Here is a 25,061-nt window from a genome sequence, read left to right on the forward strand (position 1 = left end):
AAAGTGGGGGGAGGAGGAGGGTATTATCATGGGATATTTTTTATAATCATGGAAGTTGTTAATAAAAATAAATAAATTTTAAAAAAAGATCTGGAGTCCAGAATGAGTTAGAGACAAGTGTCACTGGAAGGATAAGACACACCCAGATATAAATGAGGCCTTCTTTTTAAAATTTTTTTCAAGGTAGGGTCTCACTCTGGCCCAGGCTGAATTGGAATTCATTATGGAGTCTCAGGGTGGCCTCGAACTTATGGTGATCCTCCTACCTCTGCCTCCAAGTGCTGGAATTAAAGGCGTGCACCACCACGCTGGCTTTTTATTTTATTATTTTTTTTAATGAGGACTTCTTAAGGAAGAGTCATTTTAAGTGTCTCAGCAGTAGCCATATCTATAATTTTGGTAGATCTCAAGTTACATCTCAAAGGGGTTACTCCCTCCCCTCCTTTTTTCTTTCTTCTTTCTTTCTTCCTTTCCTTTTCTTTTTTTCTTTTTTCTTTTTTTTGCTTGTATGTGTGGTGTATGCACATGCATGTGTCTAAAGTGCTTCACAGTCTTGCATACGGCAAGGTGTGCTCACCTGCAATGGTAGAGTGGAAAGTCAGGTGTTCTATTTCATGGTTCTTCTACCCATTCTTTTTTGTTGTTATTGTTTTTTGTTTGTTTGTTTTCAGGCTGATCTGGAGCTCATTCTTCTACCCATTCTTTTTGTTGTTGTTGTTTTCTTTTCTTTTCTTTTTTTTTTTCGAGGTAGTGTTTCATTCTAGCCCAGGCTGACCTGGAATTCAGTATGTAGTCTTAGGGAGGCCTTGAACTCACAGTGATCCTCCTACCTCTGCCTCCCGAGTGCTGGGATTGAAGGCATGCGCCACCATGCCCGGCCTCTTCTGTCCATTCTTATTTGAGCCAGAATCTCTTACAGATCCTGGAGCTTGCCTCTTTTTCTCCCTCCTCTCCCTACAAACCTGATTTTCAGATCTCTGCTTCTCTATGGGGCAGGGGTTGCAGGTGCGCATGGTCAGGACCAGCTGTTAATGTGGGTCCTATGTCGTTCAGACCTCCTTAGGCCCTCGTGTCTTTACAGGAAGTGCTCTTAGCTGTTAAGCCATCTCTCCAGTGAGTCCCCCTCTTTTTCAGAAATGAGATTATGGGGTGCCTGGAATAAGATTGTAATCTGCAGAGAATATGGTCATAGAGTTGCACAAGGGGTTTAAGACATATATTTTACTATAAATAGGGTTCCCGTGAGATTCCTAGAAACTTGTAGGTTTAGCCAGGCATGTGAGTTTGAGGCCAGCCTGGGCTAGAGTGAGACCTTACCTTGAAACAAAACAACAAATGAAAATTGTAGGATTATAGCTTGCAAAGGAGAAAGATGATTCATTGCTATTTTAACATTACTTGAAATACCTCTATGTATCTATACAAAAGAGTACTGCCTCTGTAGGCAACCTTCACAGCAAATATTAATTGTGCCTCAATTCCTGACCCTCATCAACTGAGAGACTTCAGTCAGCCTTCAGGATGAGGAGCTCATTTTCCTTTTCTGTGTCCTTTTAATTTTCCCTGTCTCTCTGTTTTGCCTCCTGAGGCTGGCTTCCATGTGAAGGATAATATCAAGACAGGAAGTAGGAAGTAACCATCTTTGGTTTCTTCTTGAAAAATCCCCACTGTAGGGGCTGGTTGTGTATCTCAGTGGTACAGTGTCTGCTTAGCATGCTCGAGACCCTGGATTCAATACCCAGCACCAACAATGTTCCTCTTTTTTTCCACTTGGTAGTTTAAAATCCTAGATCTGGGCTGGATGCAGGTTTGATTCCCCAGTACCCACACAAGCCAGGTAAACAAAATGGCACATGCATTTGGAGTTCCTTTGCAGTGGCTTGGAGGCCCTGGTACGTCCATTCTCTCTTTCTCTATCTGCCTCTTCCTCTCTCTCTCCCTCTCTCTCAAATATAAATAAATAAATAAACAAACAAAATATATTTTTTCATATCAAGCTTCAGTTTTTATTCCATTTTTTTTTTTTACAGGGATATACTATCATGTCTACCATCATGTCCAAATAGAGAGCCCCATGAATGAATGAACACAATGGAAAGCACATTAGCAATAAAACTCAGTACTTCCAGTGCCTAACTTCAGATCCCTTCTTCAAAAACACAAGGAACTTAAACTTCATCTTTGTAATACTGCATCAGTTTGCAAAAGGCATTATTTATTTGTATTACCATTCTAAGCATAGTAAACCTAAAACAATGAACTCGACAGTGATTTTTAAAGATTCCTTTTGTATAGCAGGCCCCTGGATACAACAATTATTCTATGAAATGGGTGATTTTTTAAAATCTTTTCACAATTTTTATTAACATTTTCCATGATTATAAAAAATATCCCATGGTAATACCCTCCCTCCCAAACAAAATATTTTTAATAAGCATTGAGTGTTACTAAAGGAAACTGTTCCATATGTAACAATAATCACTTTTGAGACCATATGTAAACCTAGGGCTTATCTTGTATTCACAAAATGGGGATAACATGTGTCTCATTGGTTCAACAGAAGAAAACTTACATGAAGACACTAAAGGTCTTACTTTGCCTATGTGCTCAAACAATTGTTGTATAGGGCTAGAGAGATGGCTTCGCTTGCCTGCGAAGTCTAAGGACACATGTTCAACTCCCCAGATCCCACATAAGCCATATGCCCAAGGTAATGCTTGCACAAAGTCGCACATGTGCATAAGGTGGCGCATGTATTTGGAGTTCAATTGCAGTGGCTGGAGGCCCTGGTGTGCCAATTCTCTCTCTCATAAAGAAGACCAGTCTGTTGGGCTTGCCTCCAAAAAACATTAAAATTAAAAAATATTAGCCCTGGCACGTCCATTCTCTCTCTGTCTCTATATGCCTCTTAATCTCTGTGTCACTTCCAAATAAATAAAATAAATTAAAAAAAAAAAAAGGGCTGGAGAGATGGCTTAGAGGTTAAGCGCTTGCCTGTGAAGCCTTAAGGACCCCGGTTCGAGGCTCGGTCCCCCAGGTCCCACGTTAGCCAGATGCACAAGGGGGCGCACACGTCTGGAGTTCGTTTGCAGAGGCTGGAAGCCCTGGCGTGCCCATTCTCTCTCTCTCCCTCTATCTATCTTTCTCTCTGTGTCTGTCGCTCTCAAACAAATAAATTTTTAAAAATTAAAAAAAATTGTTCCATAAAATACAAAAACAGGCTGGAGAAATGGCTTAGCTGTTAAGGCGCTTGCCTCCAAAGCCTAAGAACCCAGGTTTGATTCCCCAGTACCCACGTAAACTATTTGCACAAGGTGGTGCATGCGTCAGGAGTTTGTTTGCAATGGCTAGAGGCCCTTATGCTCATTCTCTCTCTCCCTTAAATAAATAAATAAAATACGAAAAAACACACAAAAAAGATTAAAAAAAATACAAAACCAGGCCGGGTGTGGTGGCCTATGCCTTTAATCCCAGCACTTGGGAGGCAGAGGTAGGAGGATTGCTGTGAATTAGAGGTAACCCTGAGACTACATAGTGAATTCCAGGTCAGCCTGAGCTACAGTGAGAGCCTACCTCGAAAAAAACAAAACAAAACAAACAAACAAAATCAAAACCATACAAAATTTGGAATAACTACTTTTTCATGCTTTGACTTTTAACTAAATCATTCTACTTTTCAGAGCTGTTCATTGTCAGGAAAAGACAGACATTCCCACTTTGAAGGACTCCATGAAATAGCAGAAAAAATGAGATGATTTTTCTTGGTGTTCCTGGGGATCAAACCCAGAGTCTTGGGCTGGACAGATTGCTCAGTGGTTAAAGGTGCTTACTTGGCAAGGCCTGATGGCCCAGGTTCAATTCCCCAGTACCCATGTAAACTCAGATGCACAAAATGGCACATGCACCTGGAATTTGTTTGCAGTGGCTAGAGGCCCTGGTGTGCCCAATCCCTCTCTCTCATATTCTCACTCTACTTGAAAACAAACAAACAAATAAATATTTTTAAAACCCTGGTATTGTGCATACTACCCAGCAAGTACTCTATGCTGAGTTACCCCTTCAGCCTAAAATGAGGGCTTTAGAGGAGCTTTATGTAATCCCTGTATATAGAATATACCTGGCCACACACTTGCCTCTCAATAAAAACCAAGCACTCAAGCTGGGTGTGGCGGCACACGTCTTTCATCCCAACACTTGGAAGCAGGGGTAGGAGGATCACCATGGGTTCAAGGCCACCTTGAGACTACATAGTGAATTCTAGGTTAACCTGAGCTAGAGTGAGACCCTTAAAACACACACACACACACACAGATAAACAAAAACAGGCACTCAAATAATAATTCTCTTTTTCTTCTTCCTCCTCCTTTTTTTTTTTTTTTTTTTGAGGTAGTGTCTCACTCTAGCTTCAAACTCACAGTAATCTTCCTACCTCTATCTCCTGAGTGCTGGGATTAAAGGTGTGTGCCACCTTAAAAAAAAAAAAAAAAAAAGCTTTGTTGTTGTTGTTGTTTGTTTGTTTGTTTTTGTTTTTCGAGGTAGGGTCTCACTCTAGCCCAGGCTGACCTGAAATTCACTACGTAGTCTCAGGGTGGCCTTGAACTCACTTTTTTTTTTCTTTTTAAGACAGAGTCTTACTATGTAGCCCAGGGTTTTTGGGAACTTGAGATTCTCTGAGTTCAGCCTTCTCGGTGCTGGGATTACAGCTGTGCGTCACCAGGTTCAGGTTTGTGGTTGTTTATACTGAATGGGAGGAGAAAGAAAGAAGAGTGCACGCCATGAGAGTTAAGAGGGGGCCTGTCTCAAACACCGAGGAACCGAGGGGGCGTGCGACACCAACCACGGGGCCATGACGCCATGAGACCCTCCTTAGCCACCCTGTCCCCTCCAGCCTTGAGACTCTGCATGTAGGGCTCAGCTTGGCACGCCTCCATGTTCACAGGCATTTGTTTCACGTTACAGCAATGGCATGGGTGTGATTCTTGACATACCCCAAAACAAATGATACATCCAGGCTGCTAGAGAGAGATTCAATGGCCATGCATGAGTGAAAGATAGTGGAAGCCCGTTTAGGGGATGAAATGTTCTGTTTATGGAGTGGTCATCTGAAGGAGGAGGGACTTGCATGGTCCAAGGGAGGAAAATCTGCTTAGCAGGACACCTCCATGGTCTGGTGTCCATCCGGGGTATCTGAAGACTCACGGGACTCTTGGGTTCCATCCGACTGGTTGCTGGTCACAGACTGGCTGAAGTAAATTTGTCCAGAGTCAAGGCTACTCGAGGTCGAGTGGGTTCGTGACCGGGCGAGCCGGGTCATGCTGGCAGACGGAACTGCAACAAGAACAAAGAGGACTAGAAGGAGGAGCCTGGTGGAACTTGGCTCATCTACAGGGTTCACCAAAGACTTGACCTAAGCCCACTGAAGATGACACCCAGGACAAGACGGGGCTGTTCCTACTTCGCGGTATTTGCTCTAGGTGAGTGACTATATGCAAGGCTGCTTTGATCCACTGTGTCTGGTCGGATTCTCAGCAGATTCTGCTCCAGAGCAGGAGGGAAGCCCTAGGGTCAGTGTAAAGCCTCTTAGCTGTGCCCACGCCATTCAGACAGTGATGAGGAAGGAGGCTTTGGGAACCCGTGGCGGTCACCAAAACCTGCAGAGCATGCACGAGTAAACCAACAGAAAAGAAAGACAAACCACACCAGTAGAAAATATCTCACAAACACAGTGCAAGCCCGACACGGGGAGATGAGGAACTGTGCTGCTGACAAGGGTAAGTGCCCAGTGCACGTCCACCCTCCTCATGCATGTGGGCAGGGGAAAACTCCACAGCCTTCTGCTTCTGCTGTAAGCTGACTAGCAGATATAAAAAGACCCAATGACATAAAAATCAGCCGGGCGTGGTGGTGCATGCCTTTAATCACGGCACTTGGGAGTCAGAGGTAGGAGGATTGCTGAGAGTTCGAGGCTACCCTGAGACTACATAGGGAATTCCAGGTCAGCCTGGACCTGCTGGGACTAAGGCATATACCACCATGTCTGGCTATAAGTAAAATATTTTTTATAAATAAAATATTTTTTAATAAAAAAAAGAAAGTTATAGAGCTGGAGAGATGGCTTAGCGGTTAAGGCATTTGCCTGCAAAGTCAAAGGACCTCTGTTTGATTCCCCAGGACCCACATAAGCCAGGTTCCACAAGGTGGCACATACGTCTGGAGTTCATTTGCAGTGGCTGGAGGCCCTGGCACACCCATTCACTCTCTCTGTTTGCCTCTTTCGCACTCTCTCAAATAATAAATAAATAAAATTATTAAAAATAAATAACTAAAAGAAAGTTATATACTACTCACTGTAGCCCATTCCCTGCAAAAAGTACTTGAAGGCCTCCGTAAGCTTCCCCGGCTGGAGGGACAAAACAAGAAGACATTAATCTTTGCACAGGTAGAGAGGTAGCAAGCACTGAGTGGGTTGTTTGCACCTTGCTTTCTTTTTTTCCTCAAGAACTTTTATTAAAACCCTCTTACCTGAACTACTTGAGGGAGTCCTCCACAATCTGCCATCTGTAAGAGGAAAACGTGTAAGTCCACCAGCACTTCCTCGGAGAGAACTGCGCTCAGCATCCCAAGTCCTTTCAAAGGAGTCAGGATTGAGTTTAGGTCTCTTAACTTAGTGCTTAACTGCATCCAAGTTTCCACCCCCCAGTGCACAGCAAAAACCTTGGCTAGAGCCCCGAGACTGCTACTTGGTGCTTATTCGTTCACAAGATGCTGCCGGCCCTGCCTCGTGGGCCTGGGCAGGGGCTTCTGGTTGGGCTGACAGTGAAGTCGGCCCTGGCTCGGTCTGCATCCGAGGTTACTTTTAGAGACCTCAAGAAGTGTGATCCTCACTTTTCAATGCTCCAGGCTTTTCAACACCTTTCTGTGTTCTCAGGAGTTGGGGAAGAGGGTTTCTCTATGCTGCTCAGACTGTGCTGGAAATATGATCCTCCAGCTTCAGCCTCCTGAGTAGCTGGGATACAGGCATGGGTCGTCAGGCCTTAATTTCTAAATCCTCTTATCTCTACATTGTCCTCACTCCATAGCAAAGGGGAGTCAACACTGAATTACACCAGCTTTCTTGGTCAGCTATGGGGATAGCATCCACTTCAGAAGACTTTCCACTGGGCCAATGTCACTGCAATTACCAGTCAAAACCCTGAGCATTCGGTTATTGTCCCGGTATTCTGACCAAGAAGTACTATGATGAAGCCGGGCGTGGGGGCGCACGCCTATCCTGGCACTGGGGAGGTAGTGGTAGGAGGATCATCGATAGTTTGAGGCCACACTGAGACTACATAGTGAATTCCAGGTCAGCCTGGGTTAAGGTGAGACCCTACCTCAACCACCCCCCCACCAAAAAAAAAGAAATACTCTGATGAAACTCAAGAAGTTGCATTTCTAATACTGTGTGCCAGAGATGTTGATTCTGTCGTCTGCACACAGGACTGCTCGCAGGGCAGGCGGCCAAATGGAAGCCAGCCTCTTCATTCCAGCTGTTTTGACCTGACCTCAGAGGGGGTCCTATCCAATGACTGGACATTTTTTTTTCTTTAAGGAAAATGAATCCCATGGTTCCATTTGTTGGCATTAAAATTTTCACTAGGAGGGGGAAGTGGAAGAGGGAAGGGAATTATGGTATAATTATGTCTATAATTATAAAAGTTGTCAATAAGAAAAAGTTAAAACTAGAGCTGGCTTAGCTGTTAAGGTGCTTGCCTATAAAGCCTAAGGACTTATGTTCGACTCTCCAGGTCCCACGTATGTGCAAAAGGAAGTGCACACATCTGGAGTTCAACAGCAGTGGCTGGTGGCCCTGTACTGCAATTCTGTCTTGTGCACATAATTAAAAAAAAAGGCCAGGGGCTGGACAGATGGCTTAGTGGTTAAGGCGTTTGCCTGCAAAGCCAAAGGATCCTGATTTGACTCCCCAGAACCCACATTAGCCAGATGCACAAGGTGGCACATGAATCTGGAGTTCGTTTGCAGTGGCTGGAGGCGTTGGTGCACCCATTCTGTCTCTCTCTCTGCCTCTTTCCTCTTTCTCTCTCTCTCAAATAAATAAATTAAAAGTTAAAAAAAAAAAAAAAAGGCCAGAAGCCAGGCATGGTGACACATACCTTTAATCCCAATGCTGGGGAGGCAGAGGTAGGAGGATCGCTGTGAATTCAAAGCCACCCTGAGACTACAGAGTGAATTCCAGGTCAGCCTCAGCTAGAGTGAGACCTTACCTTGAAAAACAAAAAACAAAAAAACAAAACAAAACAAAACAAAAAAAAAAAACACCCAAACCTTTCATTAAAGGACTGTTATTTAAAAGAGGGGAACACCATAGAAGACAGAAGAGTTTGAGGTTAACAAGGAACAGGCTCCTCAAACTCCAAGGCACAAGACAAGAAACATATAATCTAGCAAATACATAGTAGACCTACTTGGCATGGGCTTTATTTTCATGTGTAGAACCCAATGCCTGATTAGATCCATAAACAGTTCCAAGTACACAATGGGAGGAACTATATGCCTCTTTTCTTCTCCATTCCCAGGAATTAAACTCAAGAGTTCACTCATGCTACTTAAGCAATTTGCCAGTAAACTTTATTACCAGCCTGGGAGAAACTACTTCATACACGGATGCCCATCAAATAACTGGCGGAATGTTCAGTCGGCCACAGGCGCTATGTGCTCCCTGCTGCCCCGCATGGGTATGTGTGGCCACAAAGAACTTCATCTGTCACGATTGAGGGCTCTGTTTGTGGTTTTGAATATTGATTCACACTGACAGTTGAAAGACCAATTTGAAACCACAGACTTTTAATTCATATTTTAGGCAAATCCGTCAACCCCAGAGCATTGAGTCTGGCCACCTCAGAACACTAAGCCTGGGGTAGGCTTCAAGAACTATGGGGTCCTGGTGACAGTGCTTCTCCCGCCTTCAAGAACACTCTAGAGAGAAAGGGAAGAAGGCAGAGAGAAGCCTTGTGGATGGAAACCAGAGCAGTCAGCAGCAGTAGGTTAGCACTTGCCTCCGCAGCAGTCCAGGCAGGAGGTAGGAGGCCAGTTAGCAGAAGCTCTGGAGAAAGCTAGGTGGAGCCGGGTGAGGTGACGCACGCCTTTAATCCCAGCACTCAGGAGGCAGAGGTAGGAGGATCGCCGTGAGTTCGAGTACAGAGTGAATTCCAGGTCAGCCTGGGCTAGAATGAGACCCTACCTCAAAAAAACAAAGAACAAACCACAAACAAACGAACAACAACAACAAAAAAAAACCCTAGGTGGAGATAATACTAGGTTGAAACTCCTGCCTGGGGACCTCAAGGCTAGAAATTCAGGTGAAAGGGCTGAAGAGATGGCTTAGCCATTAAGACGTTTGCTGACAAAGCCAAAGGCTCCCAGTTCGATTTTCAGGACCCACGTAAAGCCAGCTGCACAAGGGGGCGCATGCACCTTGTGTTTGTTTGCAGTGGCTGGCGGCCCTCGGGTGCCCATTCTCTCTCTCCCTCTGCCTTTCTCTGTCTTAAATATATATTATATATACTCAGGTAAAGAGTAGCCAGCTAGGGCTGGGGAAGTAGCTTAATTGGTAGAATGTTTTCCTAGTATGCACAAAATCTACGGTTCAACCCCAGTCACCAAATAAAACTGAGTATGGTGTTACGTGGCTCACAATCTTGACACTCAGGTGGTGGAGGCAGGAGGATCAGTTCAGGGCCATCCTCAGCTAAACAGCAGCTTGGGCTACATGAGACTCAATCTGAAAAACATGAGAACAGGGCTGGAGAGATGGATCAGCAGTTAAGGCATTTGACTGCAAAGCCTAAGGACCTGAGTTCAATTCCCCAGTATACAAGTACAGCACTAAGTGGTGCATGCATCTGGAGTTTGTTTACAATAGTGGGAAGCCCTGGTGTACCCAGACTTTCTCTCTCTCTCTCTGCCTCTTTCTTTCTTAAAATAAATAAATAATTTTTTTAATTAAAAGAAAACAGAAAAACAAGAGTTTAGTTGCTACCTGACTTTATTATTTTTTCTTGTTAATTTTTATTTCTTCATTTTTCAATTTTTTTGAGATAGGATCTCACTCTCTAGATCAGGCTGACCTGGAATTCACTCTACCTCTCTAGTGCTGGGATTAAAGGCATGAGCTATGATACCTAACTTATTATTATTATTTTTTATGTTGGACTTTATGACCTTTTTTTTTTTTTTTTTTTTTTTTTTGGTTTTCTCAAGGTAGGGTCTTGGGATAGCCCAGGCTGACCTGGAATTCACTATGTAGTCTCAGGCTGGTCTCGAACTCACAGTGATCCTTCTACTTCTGTCCTAAGTGCTGGAATTAAAGGCATGTACCACCATGCCCAGCCTGGGCTAGAGTGAGACTCTACTTAAAAAAAAAAAAAAAAACTGTGAAGGAGGGTATTACCATGGGATACTTTTTTATAATCATGGAAGTTATTAATAAAAATTTGAAAAAAATCTCAAACCAAAAAGAGAGAAAAAGAAAATTCACTTGTCTTCATTACTAGAATGCTTTTGGAAGCTTCCTTACCAATATAATGACATTGAGCTTATAAAAAAGTTTTCCATCTGTACATTTTCATTCTCTCAATAACTAACATTGGATAATGCTTGTGAACATTTTATTATTTTTGTTTATTTACTTATTTATTGGTTTTTTGAGGTAGGGTTTCACTTTAGCTCAGGCTGACCTGGAATTCACTATGTGGTCTCAGGGTGGCCTTGAACTCATGGTGATCCTCGTACCTCTGTCTCCCGAGTACTGGGATTAAAGGCATGTGCCACCACGCCCAGCTCCTGTTTTCTTTTTTAGACAGTGTTCCTCTCTCTGTAGACAAAGATGGCTCCATCTCAAGGTACTGCTGGACTGGAGAGATGGATTTGCAGTTAAGACACTTGCCTGCAAAGCCTAAGGACCCATGTTTGACTCTCCAGATCCCATGTAAGCCAGATGCACAAAGATGAGGCAAGTTCAAGGTCGCACATGAGCGGTAAGTGGTACAAGCATCTGGAGTTTGATTGCAGTGGCTGAGGCCCTGGCGTGCCAATTCTCTCACTTTCTCCCTCTGTCTCTCTCTCTCTAAAAAAAGATGCCCCTGCTTCTCCCTCCCAAGTGCTAGGGTTGCAGGTGTATACCCACATGCCTGACCTGTGCAAGGTTTTGTTTTTAGTTTTTTGGCCATCTCACCCTAAGCCCAGGCTGACCTGTAATTCACTATGTAGTCTTAGGGTGGCCTAGAACTCATGGTGGTCCTCCTACCTCTGCCTCCCAAGTGCTGGGATTAGGAGAAATGTTCATGTTATAAGTGTGATGAAACTAGATATGGGACTATAAATAACCTCTGATCTTAATGACACAAAAATATCCAGGAAAAAAAAAACACCAAAATTTTTACTATACATTATCTTTGGGTATTAGTGATATAAGCAATATTGAGAATTTTAATTTATGTTTTTCTCTATTTTCCAATATTTCTTTTCAAGTCAGGGTCTCATGCTAGCTCAGGCTGATCTGGAATTCTTTGTAGCCCAGGCTGGCCTTAAACTCAGTGATCCCCCTACCTCAGCCTCCCCAGTGCTAGGAATAAAGGTGTGCATCTCCACAATCAGCTTTATTTTCCATTTTCCAATTTTTTTTTTGAGGTAGGGTCTCACTCTAGCCCAGGATAACCTGGAATTGACTATGCATTCTCAAGGTGGCCTTGAAGTCATGGCAATCCTCCTACCTCTGCCACCTGAGTGCTAGGATTAAAGGCGTGTGTCACCATGCCGGGCTATTTTCCAATTTTTTTCTTAATTAATTAATGTATTTATTTGAGAGCGACTGACAGAGAGAGAAAGAGGCAGAGAGAGAGAGAATGGGCACGCCAGGACCTCCAGCCACTGCAAATGAACTCCAGACGTGTGCGCCCCTTGTGCAGCTGGCTAACGTGGGTCCTGGGGAACCGAGCCTCGAACCAGGGTCCTTAGGCTTCACAGGCAAGCGCTTAACTGCTAAACCATCTCTCCAGCCTTGTTTTTGTTTTTTTGAGATAGAGTCTCACTCCAGCCCAGGCTGATCTGGAATTCACTATGAAGTCTCAGAGTGGCCTCGAACTCACGGCGATCCTCCTACCTCTGCCTTCTGAGTGCTGGGACTAAAGGCGTGAGCCACCACTCCAGGCTCTATTTTCCAATTTTTTTGGGGGGGGTTGGTTTTTCAAGGTAGGGTCTCACTGTAGCCCAGGCTGATCTGGAATTCAATCTGAATTCTCAGGGTGGCCTTGAAATCACAGCAATCCTTCTACCTCTGCCCCCTGAGTGCTGGGATTAGAGGTATGTGCCACTACGCCCAGCTTATTTTCCAAGAAGAAATACTTGAGAAAATTGAAAAGATAAGACAGAATGATATAGCCACACAGAGAAGCTTTGTTTCTTACTATGCAGCTATTCCAGAAAAGTCTAATTAAAGCATGTATGTATAATTCACTCACAAGTGGTTGGAATGAAGCAGAAGACATGTTACCTTTAGAAAACTCGTGTTTACAGGGTTGAGGCGAGCATTGCATTCCACCTAAAAAGAGGAGGAAGAACCAAGTGAGAGAAAAATAAGAATCAGTTCTACATCGCGGCCGTACAATGCAGCAGCTCAGTTTGCCAAGGGCTGAGCTGGCTGAGGAAGCGTATCATCTGGGCTCAGCTGCAAATCTGGCACTGTCAAGGACTGGGGACATGACTAAGAGGTTTCTGCACAAACATGAGGACCTGAGTTTGATCCACAGCACCCATATAAAAAGCCAGGTGAAATAAATAAATAAATAAAAAGCCAGGTGTAGCCGGGCATGGTGGCACACGCTTTTAATCCCCACACTCAGAAAGCAGAGAAAGGTGGATTGCCATGAGTTCAAAGCCACCCTGAGACTATATAGTGAATTCCAGGTCAGCTTGGGCTACAGAAAGACCTTATCTTGAAGAAAAAGGATTGAAAAGTCAGGTGTAGGAACTGGAGACATGGTTCAGCAATTCAAGCTGATTTCTTGCAAAGACTCATGGCCTGGGTTCAATTCCCCAGTACCCATGTAAAGCCAGATGCACAAAGTAGCACACGTGTCCATAGTTTGTTTGCAGTGGCAGAAGGTCCTGGTGTACCAATAACATCTCTTTCTCTCTCTCTCTTTTAATTAATTTAAAATAAATTTTAAGAGCCGGACATGGTGGTGCATGCCTTTAATCACAGCACTCAGGAGGCACAGGTAGGAGGATCACCATGAGTTTGAGGCCACCCTGAGTCCACATAGTGAATTCCAGGTCAGCCTGAGCTATAGTGAGATCTTACCTTGAAAAATTAAAAAAAAAATTTTTTTTAATCCAGGTGTGAGGCTGGAGAGATGGCTTAGTGGTTAAGATACTTGCCTGTGAAGACTAAGAACCCTAGTTTGATCCCCCAGTACCCACATAAACCAGACTCACATGGTGGCATATGCATCTGGAGTTCATTTGCACTGACTAGAGGCCTTGGCATACCCACTCCCATCCTCTCTCTCTTTTAAATAAATAAATATATTTAAAAAGCAGGGCTGTGCCAGGCATGGTGGCACATGTCTTTAATCCCACTCAGAAGGCAGAGGATCGCTGTGAGTTCGAGGCCATTCTGAAATTTCATAGTAAATTCCAGGTCAACCTGAGCTAGAGTGAAACCCTACCTCGAAAAACCAAAAAAAAAAAAAAAAAAAAAAAAAAAAAAGCAGGGCTCGAGAGATGGCTTAGCAGTTAAGTTGCTTGCCTATTCAATTCTCCAGTTCCCACATAAGCCAGATGCATATCATGGCACATGCATCTGGAGTTCCTTTCCTAGAGGCCCTGGCTCATTCTCTCTCCCTCTGTAACTAGTAGATAAATAAATAAATAAAACAATAAAAAAGCAAAAAAATCAGGAGTTGCCATGGCTGCCTGTAGCCCTGGAATTCACTATGTCATTTCAGGCTGGCCTTGAACTCAACAGCTATCCTCCTGCCTCTGGCTCCTAAGTGCTGGGATTAAAAGGTGTGCGCCACCATGCCTGGCTTGGTATTTTATTATTATTATTACTATTTGACAGAGAAAGAGGGGGAGAGAAAGAGAGAATGGGCAAACCAGGGCCTCTAGCCACTGCATGTGCCCCCTTGTGCATCTGGCTAATGTGGGTCCTGGGGAATTGAACCTGGGTCCTTTGGCTTTGCAGGCAAATGCCTTAACTGCTGAGCCATCCCTCCAGCCATATTTTTTTTTAATGAGAGAGGGAGAGAATTGGCACACTAGGACCTCTAGCCACTGTAATGGAAGTCCAGATGTGTGTGCCATCTTGTGCACATGTGCAACCTTGACAACCTTGCATGCTTGTGTCGCCCTGTGCGTCTGGCTTATGTGGGATCTGGAGAATCAAATATGGGTTCTTACGCTTTATCTGCTAAGCCATCTCTCTAGCCCCAGATTCTTTTTTAAAATTGATTTATTTATTTGTGAGTATATAAATATTCACAAATACATGGTGATCCTGCTATATCTGCTTCCCAAATGCTGGGATTAAAGGCATGTGCCACCACCTCAAGACCCTACCTCAGGGAAAAAAAAAAAAAAAGAGGGCTGGAGAGATGGCTTGGCAGTTAAGATGCTTATCAGCAAATCCAAAGAACCCAGGTTCGATTCTCCAGTACCCACATAAAGCCAGATGCGCAAGGTGGCACATGCATCTGGAATTCATCTGCAGTGGCTGAGTTTCTGGCATGCCCATTCTCTGTCTTTCTATCTGCCTCTTTCTCTCCCTCTGTCTCAAGTAAATAAATAAATAAAATATTTTTTAAAAGAAAAATAAGTTAGTTTGTGTGAAAGGATCATGATTACCACCCCTGGCCCCACCCTTCTATTTTTGTAATGTTTTCACCTTTTCTTTTCTTTTCTTTTCTTTTCTTTTCTTTTCTTTTCTTTTCTTTTCTTTTCTTTTCTTTTCTTTTCTTTTCTTTTCTTTTCTTTTCTTTCTCTCTGAGGTAGGGCCCAGGCTGACCTGGAATTCACTATGCAGTCTCAGGGTGGTCTCAAACTCATGGTGATCCTCCTACCTCTGCCTCTCAAGTGCTGTGATTAAAGATATGCACCACCACACCTGGCCTCCTAAAAATTTTTTTTTATTCACTTATTTATTTGAGAGAGAGAGAAAAGCAGACAGGAGAATGAGCGCACCAGGGCCTCCTGCCCCTGCAAACATACTCCAGACGTATGCACCACTTTGTGCATCTGGCTTTACATGGGGCCTGGGGAATCGAACCTGGGTTGTTAGGCTTTGCAGGCAAGCGCCTTAACTGCTGAGCCATCTCCCCAGCCTGTTCTCACGTTTTCTAGTGTGAGCTTCTACAGCCTTTATCAATGTGCCATGGACTTGCGAAGGGGGAGGGAAAGGCTCACTGGTGCTCATCAGATCGATTTAAGGTGGTGATCAAGTCCAGGTGGGAGGCCGAAGATACCAGAAATCTGACCTAAGTGAAGAGCTTTTCACCGCACTGCTTGCCACAGAGGGAACTGGTTCCCACCAAGACATTGAGGGCAACAGGGATCCACCCGAGAAAGCCTAGTGATCGGGGGTAATTAATTCATTGTCTAAATGGGGACAGAGCAAACCCCGATAGTACAAGAAGATATGGTGTGTTTCCCACAGCTCCCACTGTGTCAGCAGTGTGCCATATTTCCCCACCCTTCCATCTCATCCTCCTCGCGACATCGGACACACTTACCACAGCCTCCACGGCAGGTGAATTGTCCCCCACCACCAGTAAGGTAGAGCACCTAGTGAGGCGGAGGAAGAGGTGTCGGTCAACCGTAACAACATGTGCTCCACTGAACACTGATTCATCACGACAGGCAGACAGTTAGCAATTCAGTAGGGAAACTGAGGTACTTACTTTAATGTTTTTAAAGTGTCATCATTTTGGCCTGGTTTGGGTCTTTTGATCTTCAGGTCTCTGCGTCTACATAAACAAAGCAGAATCAATGCCTTTCCCTCCCTTTCCCCTCTCCCCCCCCCCCAAGGTATGGTCTCACTCTAGCTCAGGTTGACCTGGAATTCACTATGTAGTCACAGGGTGGCCTCGAACTCACCTCCTACTTCTGCCACCTGAGTGCTGGGATTAAAGGCATGCACCACCATGCCCAGCTAATCAATGCCCTTTGAAGGTAAGATAATAATACCTCAGGTAATTTCCTGGTCATGATAACCAAATTATTAAGGCCCATGAACACCATCTTCCCGTCACACCTGAGGGAAGGGTCCTGAGCTGTGCTGTCTAGTAGCTGGTACTGTGGAAGCCTATGCAGTATAGAGCAGAAATGAAATGCTAAAAAAGCAGACAACTTTAAACCTCGGATAGCCACACCACTGAAATCCTTAAGTCTAACTGCTGGATCTTCCAGCTACTTTACAGAAACAAATTCTTCAAGGGAGGGGAATGGCTTTATTATATGGGAGATAAGGAAGAGAAAGGACTTTCTTGTAACACTTTAGAACAAGACTTTAGCAGCTAGCATGGTGGCGCACACCTTTAGTCTCACTAATTGGGAGGCAGAGATAGGATGATCACTGTGAGTTTTGAGTTCGAGTCTACCCTGAGACTACATAGTGAATTCCAGGTAAGCCTGAGCTAGAGGGAGACCCTACCTTGAGAAAGCAAAACAACAACAATACAGGACTTTTTTCTCCCAGTGCTGGGGACCAGACTTGGAGCCTTCTAAATGCAAAGCAAGTGTGTAGCTAATGAGCCACATCCCCAGCCTTGAGCGAGGACTTTTTTTTGATTTCAACTAAAAATATGGGCTCTCTGGACACCAGGATCAAACCTCATTTTGCTCCTTACTAGCCGTGTACCTCCATGAATGTTAGAGCTCACCCATTTCAGCAGCCCTTTTCCCATGAGAGCTAAGGTTTTTCAGTGTGGAGAAGCTGTTCCCAGGATAAGGATCAGTGATGTGGAGGGATGTGGGATAGATACGGAAACAGAAGAGGATGGAAGCCGGGCATGGTGGCGCACACCTTTAATCCCAGCACTTGGGAGGCAGAGGTAGGAGGGTCGCTGAGAGTTCAAGGCTACCTTGAGACTACACAGTGAATTCCAGGTCAGCCTGAGCTAAAGCAAGACCCTACCTTGAAAAACCAAAAAAAGAAGAAGAAGAAGAAGAAAAGAAGAGGATGGACTAGTATCTACCCAGTCATTCTTCTTGCCTTTATTATGCTTTCTTTTTTCTTATTTATTTGAGAGAAAGAGGGAGAGGGAGAGAGAGAATGGGCATGGCAGGACCTTCAGACACTACAAACGAACTCTGGACCGAACTCCAGGCGCATGCGCCACCTTGCGCATCTGACTTAAATGGGTCCTGGGGAACCGAATGGAGGTCCACAGGCTTTGCAGGCAAAGCCTTAAGCGCTAGGTCATCCCTCCAGCCCTTGCCTTTATCTTTCTGCACATGTCTTCCTGTGCCACTTCACAGCTCTTGGGTGCTGTAGCAAGGAATCTAGGTTCCTTTTGTCTCAAAGCATCTTAAAATAACAACTGGCAGCTGAGCACACTCAAAGTGGACTTCAGTTCACTCATCTTTCAGAAAACTTTAACTGCCTTAAGGCTTTTTGTACTTTCCCTGTGGTCAAACAGCACAGATAATCTACGTGATGCAACAATGGGGAAGTCTCCTTCCTTGCTGTCTTCCAGGTCAGTCATCTTTTTTGAACTGGTATATAATTAAAGACAGAAAAATGGAAACAAAGGTACCTGTTATAGGAATGCAGGAACAGTTGGAGGTTTTCTTGGTTGATATCTTGGGCAATGCGTAGTCTGTAACTTTGAATCAGGTCCAGGTTGGTCCGTAACTCTTCCTAGAATGAGCAACACATGGTGTGAGATAGCATAGCGTTAGCCTCCCCCCAGCAGCAGTAAGTAGTTTTTGTAATTTTTATTTTTTAATTTTTTTAAATTTTTTAAAAAAATTTTTGTTTATTTATTTGAGAGCAACAGACAGAGAAAGAGAGAATGGGCGCGCCAGGGCCTCCAGCCACTGCAAACAAACTCCAGATGCGTGCACCCCCTTGTGCATCTGGCTAACGTGGGTCCTGGAGAATCAAGCCTCAAACCAGGGTCCTTAGGCTTCACAGGCAAGGGCTTAACCGCTAAGCCATCTCTCCAGCCCAGCAGTAAGTAGTTTTAAGTAAAAGAGGACATTTGTTTTGCCCTGGGGAAAAATTGTATTAAAGATAGTTGAAAATTTAATGAACCCAGAGCAAATTTAGAGGTGGCCACCAATCCTTATAGAGAATCAGGGATAAGGAAAACAGGTATTTGCATTTTCGCCACCACATATGTGGGTGAAGTGATCCAAGAACATGGAAATTGAGGAGAATCTACCTGAAACTGAAGGGCACTGAAACAAATCACTCCCAGACCGAGATGGAGCCCCATGCCAATCTAAAGATATTATATAATAAGTACTGGAGAGATGACTTAGTGGTTAAAGGCAATTACTTGCAAAGTCTGACAACCCAAATTTGATTCCCCAGTACCCACATAAAGCCAGATGCACAAAGTGGCACATACGTCTGGAGTTTGTTGCAATAGCAAGAGGCCCTAGCACACTCACTCTCTCCCAAAACAATCAATAAATATTTAAAAAAAATACTATAAGAGAAAAATTAATAATATGACAGCCAGCAGTATAAATAACAGTAATTAGAGTGAAATAGACTAGCCTTCTCCTTCTTGAAGGTCTGGAGAATAAAAATTTTAAACAGTGCCAGGCATGATGGCACATGCCTTTAATCTCAGCACTCAGGAAGCAGAGGTAAGAAGATCACTGAGAGTCTGAGGCCACCCTGAGGCTACATAGTGAATTCCAAGTCAGCCTGAGCTAAAGTGAGACCCTGATTCAAAAATCAAAAAAAAAAAAAAAAAAAAGGGCTGGAGGAGAGATGGCTTAGTGTTTAAGGTGCTTGCCTGCAGAGCCAAAGGACCTTGGTTTGATTCCCCAGGTCCCACGTAAGCCAGATGTACAAGGTGGCACATGCATCTGGAGTTCATTTGTAGTGACTGGAGGCCCCGGCATGTCCATTCTCTCTCTTCCTCTCTGAGAAGAAGTGACAGAAGAGTGCTTGGCACTGAAATATCTCTATCACACCTTCCAAGGTTCAAGGTCCATTGCAGAAGAGGTGGTGGAAAAATGTAAGAGCCAAAGGAAGGGTAGGATTCCTCACAACGTGATCCTCCAGACACAAAATGACCTGGATATCCATGACCTCACAGTGCCTGATGCTGCCTACACAAGACCATCATAATAGGAGGAAAAGATGATGGCATGAAAATAAAAGAGTGACTGACTGAGAGGGGGAGGGGATACGATGGAGAGTGGAGTTTCAAAGGGGAAAGTCGGGGGAGGGAGGGAATCACCATGGGATATCGTTTACAATTATGGAAGTTGTCAATTAAAGAAAGAAAGAAAGACAAGCCAGGCATGGTGGCATATATACCTTTAGTACAAATACTAGGGAGTCTGAAGTAGCAGGATTGCTTTAAGTTCGATGCCATCCTGGGATTAAAGAGTAAGTGCCAGGTCAGGCCCTGCCTCAAAACACAACAACAAACACTTTCCAACATGCTATTTATACACCTGCTTGTCTACTTAAATTGTAGAGAAATTATTATTACTTTTTTTTTTTTTTTGCTTGTTTTGTTTTTAAAGGTAAGGTCTTACTCTAGCCCAGGCTGACCTGGAATTAGTCTCAGGCTGGCCTCAAACTCACAGCCATCCTCTTACCTCAGCCTCCAGAGTGCTGGGATTAAAGGCGTGCACCACCATAACTAGCTAAATATTTTAAAAATTTAATCAATTTATTTATGAAAGAAAGAGGCAGATAGAGAAAAAGAGAGAGAAAGAGAGAGAAAACAGGCATGCTAGAACATCTAGCCACTATAAATGAGCTCCAATACATACACCACATCTTGTACATCTGGCTTTACCTGGGTACTGGGGAATTGAACCTGGGTCTTTAGGTTTTGCAGGTAAGTGCCTTAACCACTGAGCGACCTGTTTTTCAATTTTTTTAAATTTTTATTTATTTATTTGAGAGTGACAGACACAGAGAGAAAGACAGATAGAGGGAGAGAGAGAATGGGCGCGCCAGGGCTTCCAGCCTCTGCAAACGAACTCCAGACACGTGCGCCCCCTTGTGCATCTGGCTAACGTGGGACCTGGGGAACCGAGCCTCGAACCAGGGTCCTTAGGCTTCACAGGCAAGCGCTTAACCACTAAGCCATCTCTCCAGCCCTCAATTTTTTTTTCAAATTTTTATTATTTGCAAGCAGAAAGAAGGGAGAGAGAGAATGGTACATGCGGGCTCTTGCCACTGTAAATGAACTTCAGATGCATGGTCATGTTGTGTATCTGGCTTTATGTGAGTAGTGGGGAATCAAACCTGGGCTGTCAGGCTTTGCAAGCATCTTTAACTGCTGAGCAATATCTTCAGCTTCAGGATTATTCTTTTGTTTTGTTTTGTTTTGTTTTTTTGAGGTAGGGTCTCAGTCTAGCCCAGGCTGGCCTGGGATTCACTATGGAGTCTCAGGGTGGCCTCGAACTCATGGTGATCCTCCTACCTCTGCCTCCTGAGTGCTGGGATTAAAGGCATGCAACACAATGTCCAGCTTTATTCTGTTTTAAAAATTATTAAATTATTTTATTTGGGCTGGACAAATGACTTAGTGGTTAAGGCACTTGCCTACAAAGCCAAAAGACCCAGGTTCAATTCCCCAGGACCCACATAAGCCACATGCACAAGAGGGCACACGCATCTGGAGTTTGTTTGCATGCCCACTCTCTCTCTCTCTCCCTGCTTATTTCTCTCTCTCTCTCTCAAATAAAGAAAAATTTAAAAAATTAATATTTTATTTATTGTGGGAAATACAGAGCCAAGGAAAGACATCCAAGAGGCTAGAGATCCCATATGGAGGGCCTGGGAAAACCATGGAAAGAAAAGAGAAAAGAAAATTCAAAGAGCTCCTGCCTTGTGGAGAGCTGGAAGGAATAAAGAGCCCATGTGAAGAGTAAGGGTTTGGGGGCTGGAGAGATGGCTTAGCGGTTAAGTGCTTGCCTGTGAAGTCTAAGGACCCAGGTTCAAGGCTCGATTCCCCAGGACCCACATTAGCCAGATGCACAAGGGGGCGCACGCGTCTGGAGTTCGTTTGCAGTGGCTCGAAGCCCTGGTGTGCCCATTCTCTCTCTATCTGCTTCTTTCTCTCTCTGTCACTCTCAAGTAAATAAATTAAAAAAATGAACAAAAAAAATTAAAAAAAAAGAGTAAGGGTTTGGGGGGCTCTCCCCAGGCCCAGCAGAAGGGAAACTTACCAACAGTTGGAAGTTCCCAAGTGGTCAGGCAGTACAGAGAGTGTGCCCTTTCATGATGATTATTATTATTAATTTTTTTCGAGGTAGGGTCTCACTCTAGCCCAGGCTGACCTGGAATCCACTATGTAGTTTCAGGGTGACCTTGAGCTCACAGCGATTCTCCTACTTCTGCCTCCCAAGCCCCAGCCCTTAAAATGGATAGGATTATAATCTCAGAGAAGGTGCTTGCTTCAACAGCGCATATAAAATTGGAATGATACAGAGAAGATCAGCATGGCCCTTGCGCAAGGATGACACGCAAATTCGTGAAGCGTTCCATATTTTTGGAAGACTGCCTGCACATCAGCCAGGACAGGATCTACATCAACTACTACGACCCGACCCGAACGCAGACATGGGCTGGAGCAGCTCCACCTTCGCCTGAGGGCGGCACTGGCCAGATTTACTGTCCTGCTCTTCCTCTCCTGCTACGCCTTCCTTCTGGTCTGGAGAAATAAATGGTTTTGAGACATTAAAAAAAAAAAAAGCCCTCAGAGAAGTTAAATTCTAGGGAAGAATTAACTTGGAACCTTAGGGATGATCCCTAGCATATGTGCCTGCTGTTTTTGTTAAATGTAAAATGGTATGCTTTCTCCTCAATTATAATGTAAGAGTATTTTCAAATTATCTATTTACAAGGATAGGGAGACAGAGAGAGAATGAGTATGCCAGGGCCTCTAGCCGCTGCAAATGAACTCCAGATGCATTCACCACTTTGTGCATTTGGCTTTACTTGGATACTGGGCAATCAAACCTGGGTCATTAGGCTTTGTAGGCAAGTGCTTTAACTGCTGACACATCTCTTCAGTCCCACAGTATTCTTAAATATAATCTTCTTAAAATATTTTTTTATTTGCAAGCAGAGAGAGATAGAGAGAAGAGACAGACAGACAGAATGGGTGCACCAGGGCCTCCCCACTGCAAACAAACTTCAGATGCATGTACCACCTTGTGCATCTGGCTGTACATGGGTACTGGGGAATAGAACACAGGTTGTTAGGTTTTGTAGACAGGCCTTAACCTCTGAGCAATCCCTCCAGCACTAAATGTAATCTTTTGACAGAATAAGGTTGTTTTGTTTGTTTATTTATTTATATGAGAGGGAGAGAGAGAGAGAGAGAGAGAGAGAGAGAATGGGTTCCAGGGCCTCTAGACACTGAAAACTCTAGACACATGCACCACTTTGTGCATCTGGCTTATGTGGGTTCTAGGGAATTGAACCATGGTCCTTTGGCTTTGCTGGCAAGCACATTAACTGCTAAGCCATCTCGCCAGCCCAAATATTTTATTTATTTATGAGAAAGGGAGAGAGAGAGAGAGAGGGGGAAGGACAGAACGGGTGTTCTAGGGCTTCTAGCCACTGCAAACGAACTCCAGACACATGTGCTACCTTGTACACCTGGCTTACCTGGGTTCTGGGGAATCGAACATGGGTCTTTAGGCTTCACAGGCAAGCACCTTAACCTCTAAGTCATCACTGCAGCTCCCTAAGCTTGTTTTATAAACTGGCTTGTATTGTAGGTAATTTTTAAAAAATATTTTTAAAAATTTATTTGAGAGAAAAAAGAGGCAGATAGAGAGAATTGGTGCACCTGGGCCTCTAGCCACTGCAAGTGAACTCCAGACACATGTGCCACCTTGTGTATCTGGCTTTATGTGGGTTCTGGGGAATCAAACCTGGGTCCTTATGCTTTGCAAGCAAGCACCTTAACCGCTAAGCCATCTTTCCAGCCCTTGTAGATTTTTTTGTTTTAACTTGTAACTATGGCCTATTAAAATTCTGTGTGTACAATTTGTTATAACACATTAAACCATCATTTTAATAGTGGATTCCAATACACTTAGCTTAGGCTGCTCTTCCTAAAACTGTTTTTTTTTTTTTTTTTCTTCAGGGTAGGGCCGACCCTAGCCCAGGCTGGCCTGGAATTCACTATGTAGTCTCAGGGTGGCCTTGAACTCATGGCAATCCTTCCACCTCGGCCTCCCAAATTCTGGGATTAAAGGCATGCGCTACCATACCTGGCTTCCTAAAACTGCTTTGTTGCTCAAATTTGGCCAAAAATATTTGTTTTTTCTTTACATTCTTTCCCTCCTATATAGGATCTGATTGATAATGAGCAAACCCATCTTCCTACTATAAGTCAAAACACAGAATGATTAATCATTGGTGATTTCAAAGAAAACATTTGTCCAGAGACAAGGGGTGAGGGATAGGAAGCTCAGAATACCCTACTGAAATGGGTTGCTACAACTGGAGCGGTCCTTATGCCTCTCGCCTGTCCTGCCACTAGGTGGGGCAATTACATATCAGTCTCTCTGTCTCTTTTTTCCTCTCATAAATAAATAAATAAACAAATAAAATATTTTTAAAAAGTAGCCAGGTGTGGTGGCCCACACCTTTAATCCCAGCACTCAGGAGGCAGAGGTAGGAGGATCGCCGTGAGTTTGAAGCCATCCTGAGACTACATAGTGAATTCCGGGTCAGCTGTCAGCCTGAGCTAGGGCAAGACTCTACCTGGAAAAGCCAAAAAAAAAAAAAAAAAAAAAAAAAAAAAAAAATGGGGGGGGGGTTGGAGAGATGGCTTAGCAGTTAAGGCATTTGCCTGCAAAGCCAGAGGATCCCGGTTCGACTCTCCAGGACACATGTAAGCCACATGCACAAGGTGGTGGTGCATGCATCTGGAGTTTGTTTGCAGTGGCTGGAGGCCCTGGCATGCCCATTCATTCTCTCTCTCTCTGTCTCTCTGTCTCAAATAAGTAAATGAAGAAAAAAGAAAGAAGGAAGCCAGAGACTGTGGAATCCCATTTCTATGATGTCTGAGAACGAGACAAAAGTACTGAACAGCAGTAAGAGAACAGGGAACACCTGTTTACAGAGAGGGACGTATGACTAGGAATGAACACAAGAGAATCACTTTGGGCTGATGGATACGGTTCTAGATTTTGATTTGGTGGCAGTGACATGAAAGGACACATAGGTCAAGGAACAGTGACAAGTGCTGATGACTTGTGCGTTATAAATACTACACGGGAGCTCCACCTCAGTTAAAGAGAGGACCCCAGATGGAGGCCAGTCATGAAAGCAACAGATACATGGGCTGCCTCTAAGAAGTTGACAACAGGAAGGCTGCGGATTCCTTGCAATAAACCTTGTCAAACTTCTTCCCTCTATAATGATGAATTTGGAACATTGATAAAACACAATGCAATAAAGGGGAACAGGTATGATGGGGCTGGTGCTGAGGGATATAGTTAGGGATATAGCTCAGTGGTTGAACTCTTACCCAGCATGCATAAGGTCCAGGGTTTGATACCTAGCACCACAAAATTTTAAAAAAGGAAAGAAGGAAGAAGAAAGTAATGAAATGAAAAGGAAAGGGAAGGAAAAAGAAAGGAAAAGGGCAAGGAAGACTATGGACGATGGAGTCAGATTTGGATCCAAATATCAATACCACTTACAAGATGGATAATATCTGCCTGGCCCTCGGTTTCCCAGTCTTAAAATTAGGACAACAAAATTATAATAAGGGGCTGGAGAGATGGTTCAGCAGTTAAGGCACTTGCCTCCAGAGCCTAATGATCCAGGTTTGATC

At 44.0% G+C, this 25,061-nt stretch overlaps 1 protein-coding gene and 1 non-coding gene across 2 annotated transcripts in view; one reads left to right on the forward strand and one right to left on the reverse strand.

Moving 5' to 3' along the window:
• Positions 1–4,723: 4,723 nt before the first annotated feature.
• The window catches only part of LOC101598416 (protein NDRG3), a 41,011-nt gene continuing 20,673 nt past the window's right edge, over positions 4,724–25,061 (reverse strand). The window contains exons 7-13 of the mRNA XM_045156018.1: positions 17,814–17,917; positions 15,957–16,022; positions 15,789–15,840; positions 12,551–12,598; positions 6,523–6,558; positions 6,349–6,400; positions 4,724–5,328 (exon numbers count right to left, since the gene is read on the reverse strand). Coding sequence (XP_045011953.1) covers positions 5,147–5,328; positions 6,349–6,400; positions 6,523–6,558; positions 12,551–12,598; positions 15,789–15,840; positions 15,957–16,022; positions 17,814–17,917 — 540 coding nt within the window. The 3' untranslated portion in view covers positions 4,724–5,146. The remainder of the gene's footprint in view (positions 5,329–6,348; positions 6,401–6,522; positions 6,559–12,550; positions 12,599–15,788; positions 15,841–15,956; positions 16,023–17,813; positions 17,918–25,061) is intronic.
• On the forward strand, positions 21,651–21,754 carry LOC123463084. The gene has a single exon (XR_006638696.1). It is a non-coding gene; the product is annotated as a U6 spliceosomal RNA (small nuclear RNA).

This window comes from Jaculus jaculus, chromosome 8 (assembly GCF_020740685.1).
Source record: "Jaculus jaculus isolate mJacJac1 chromosome 8, mJacJac1.mat.Y.cur, whole genome shotgun sequence".
Lineage (NCBI taxonomy): Eukaryota > Metazoa > Chordata > Mammalia > Rodentia > Dipodidae > Jaculus > Jaculus jaculus.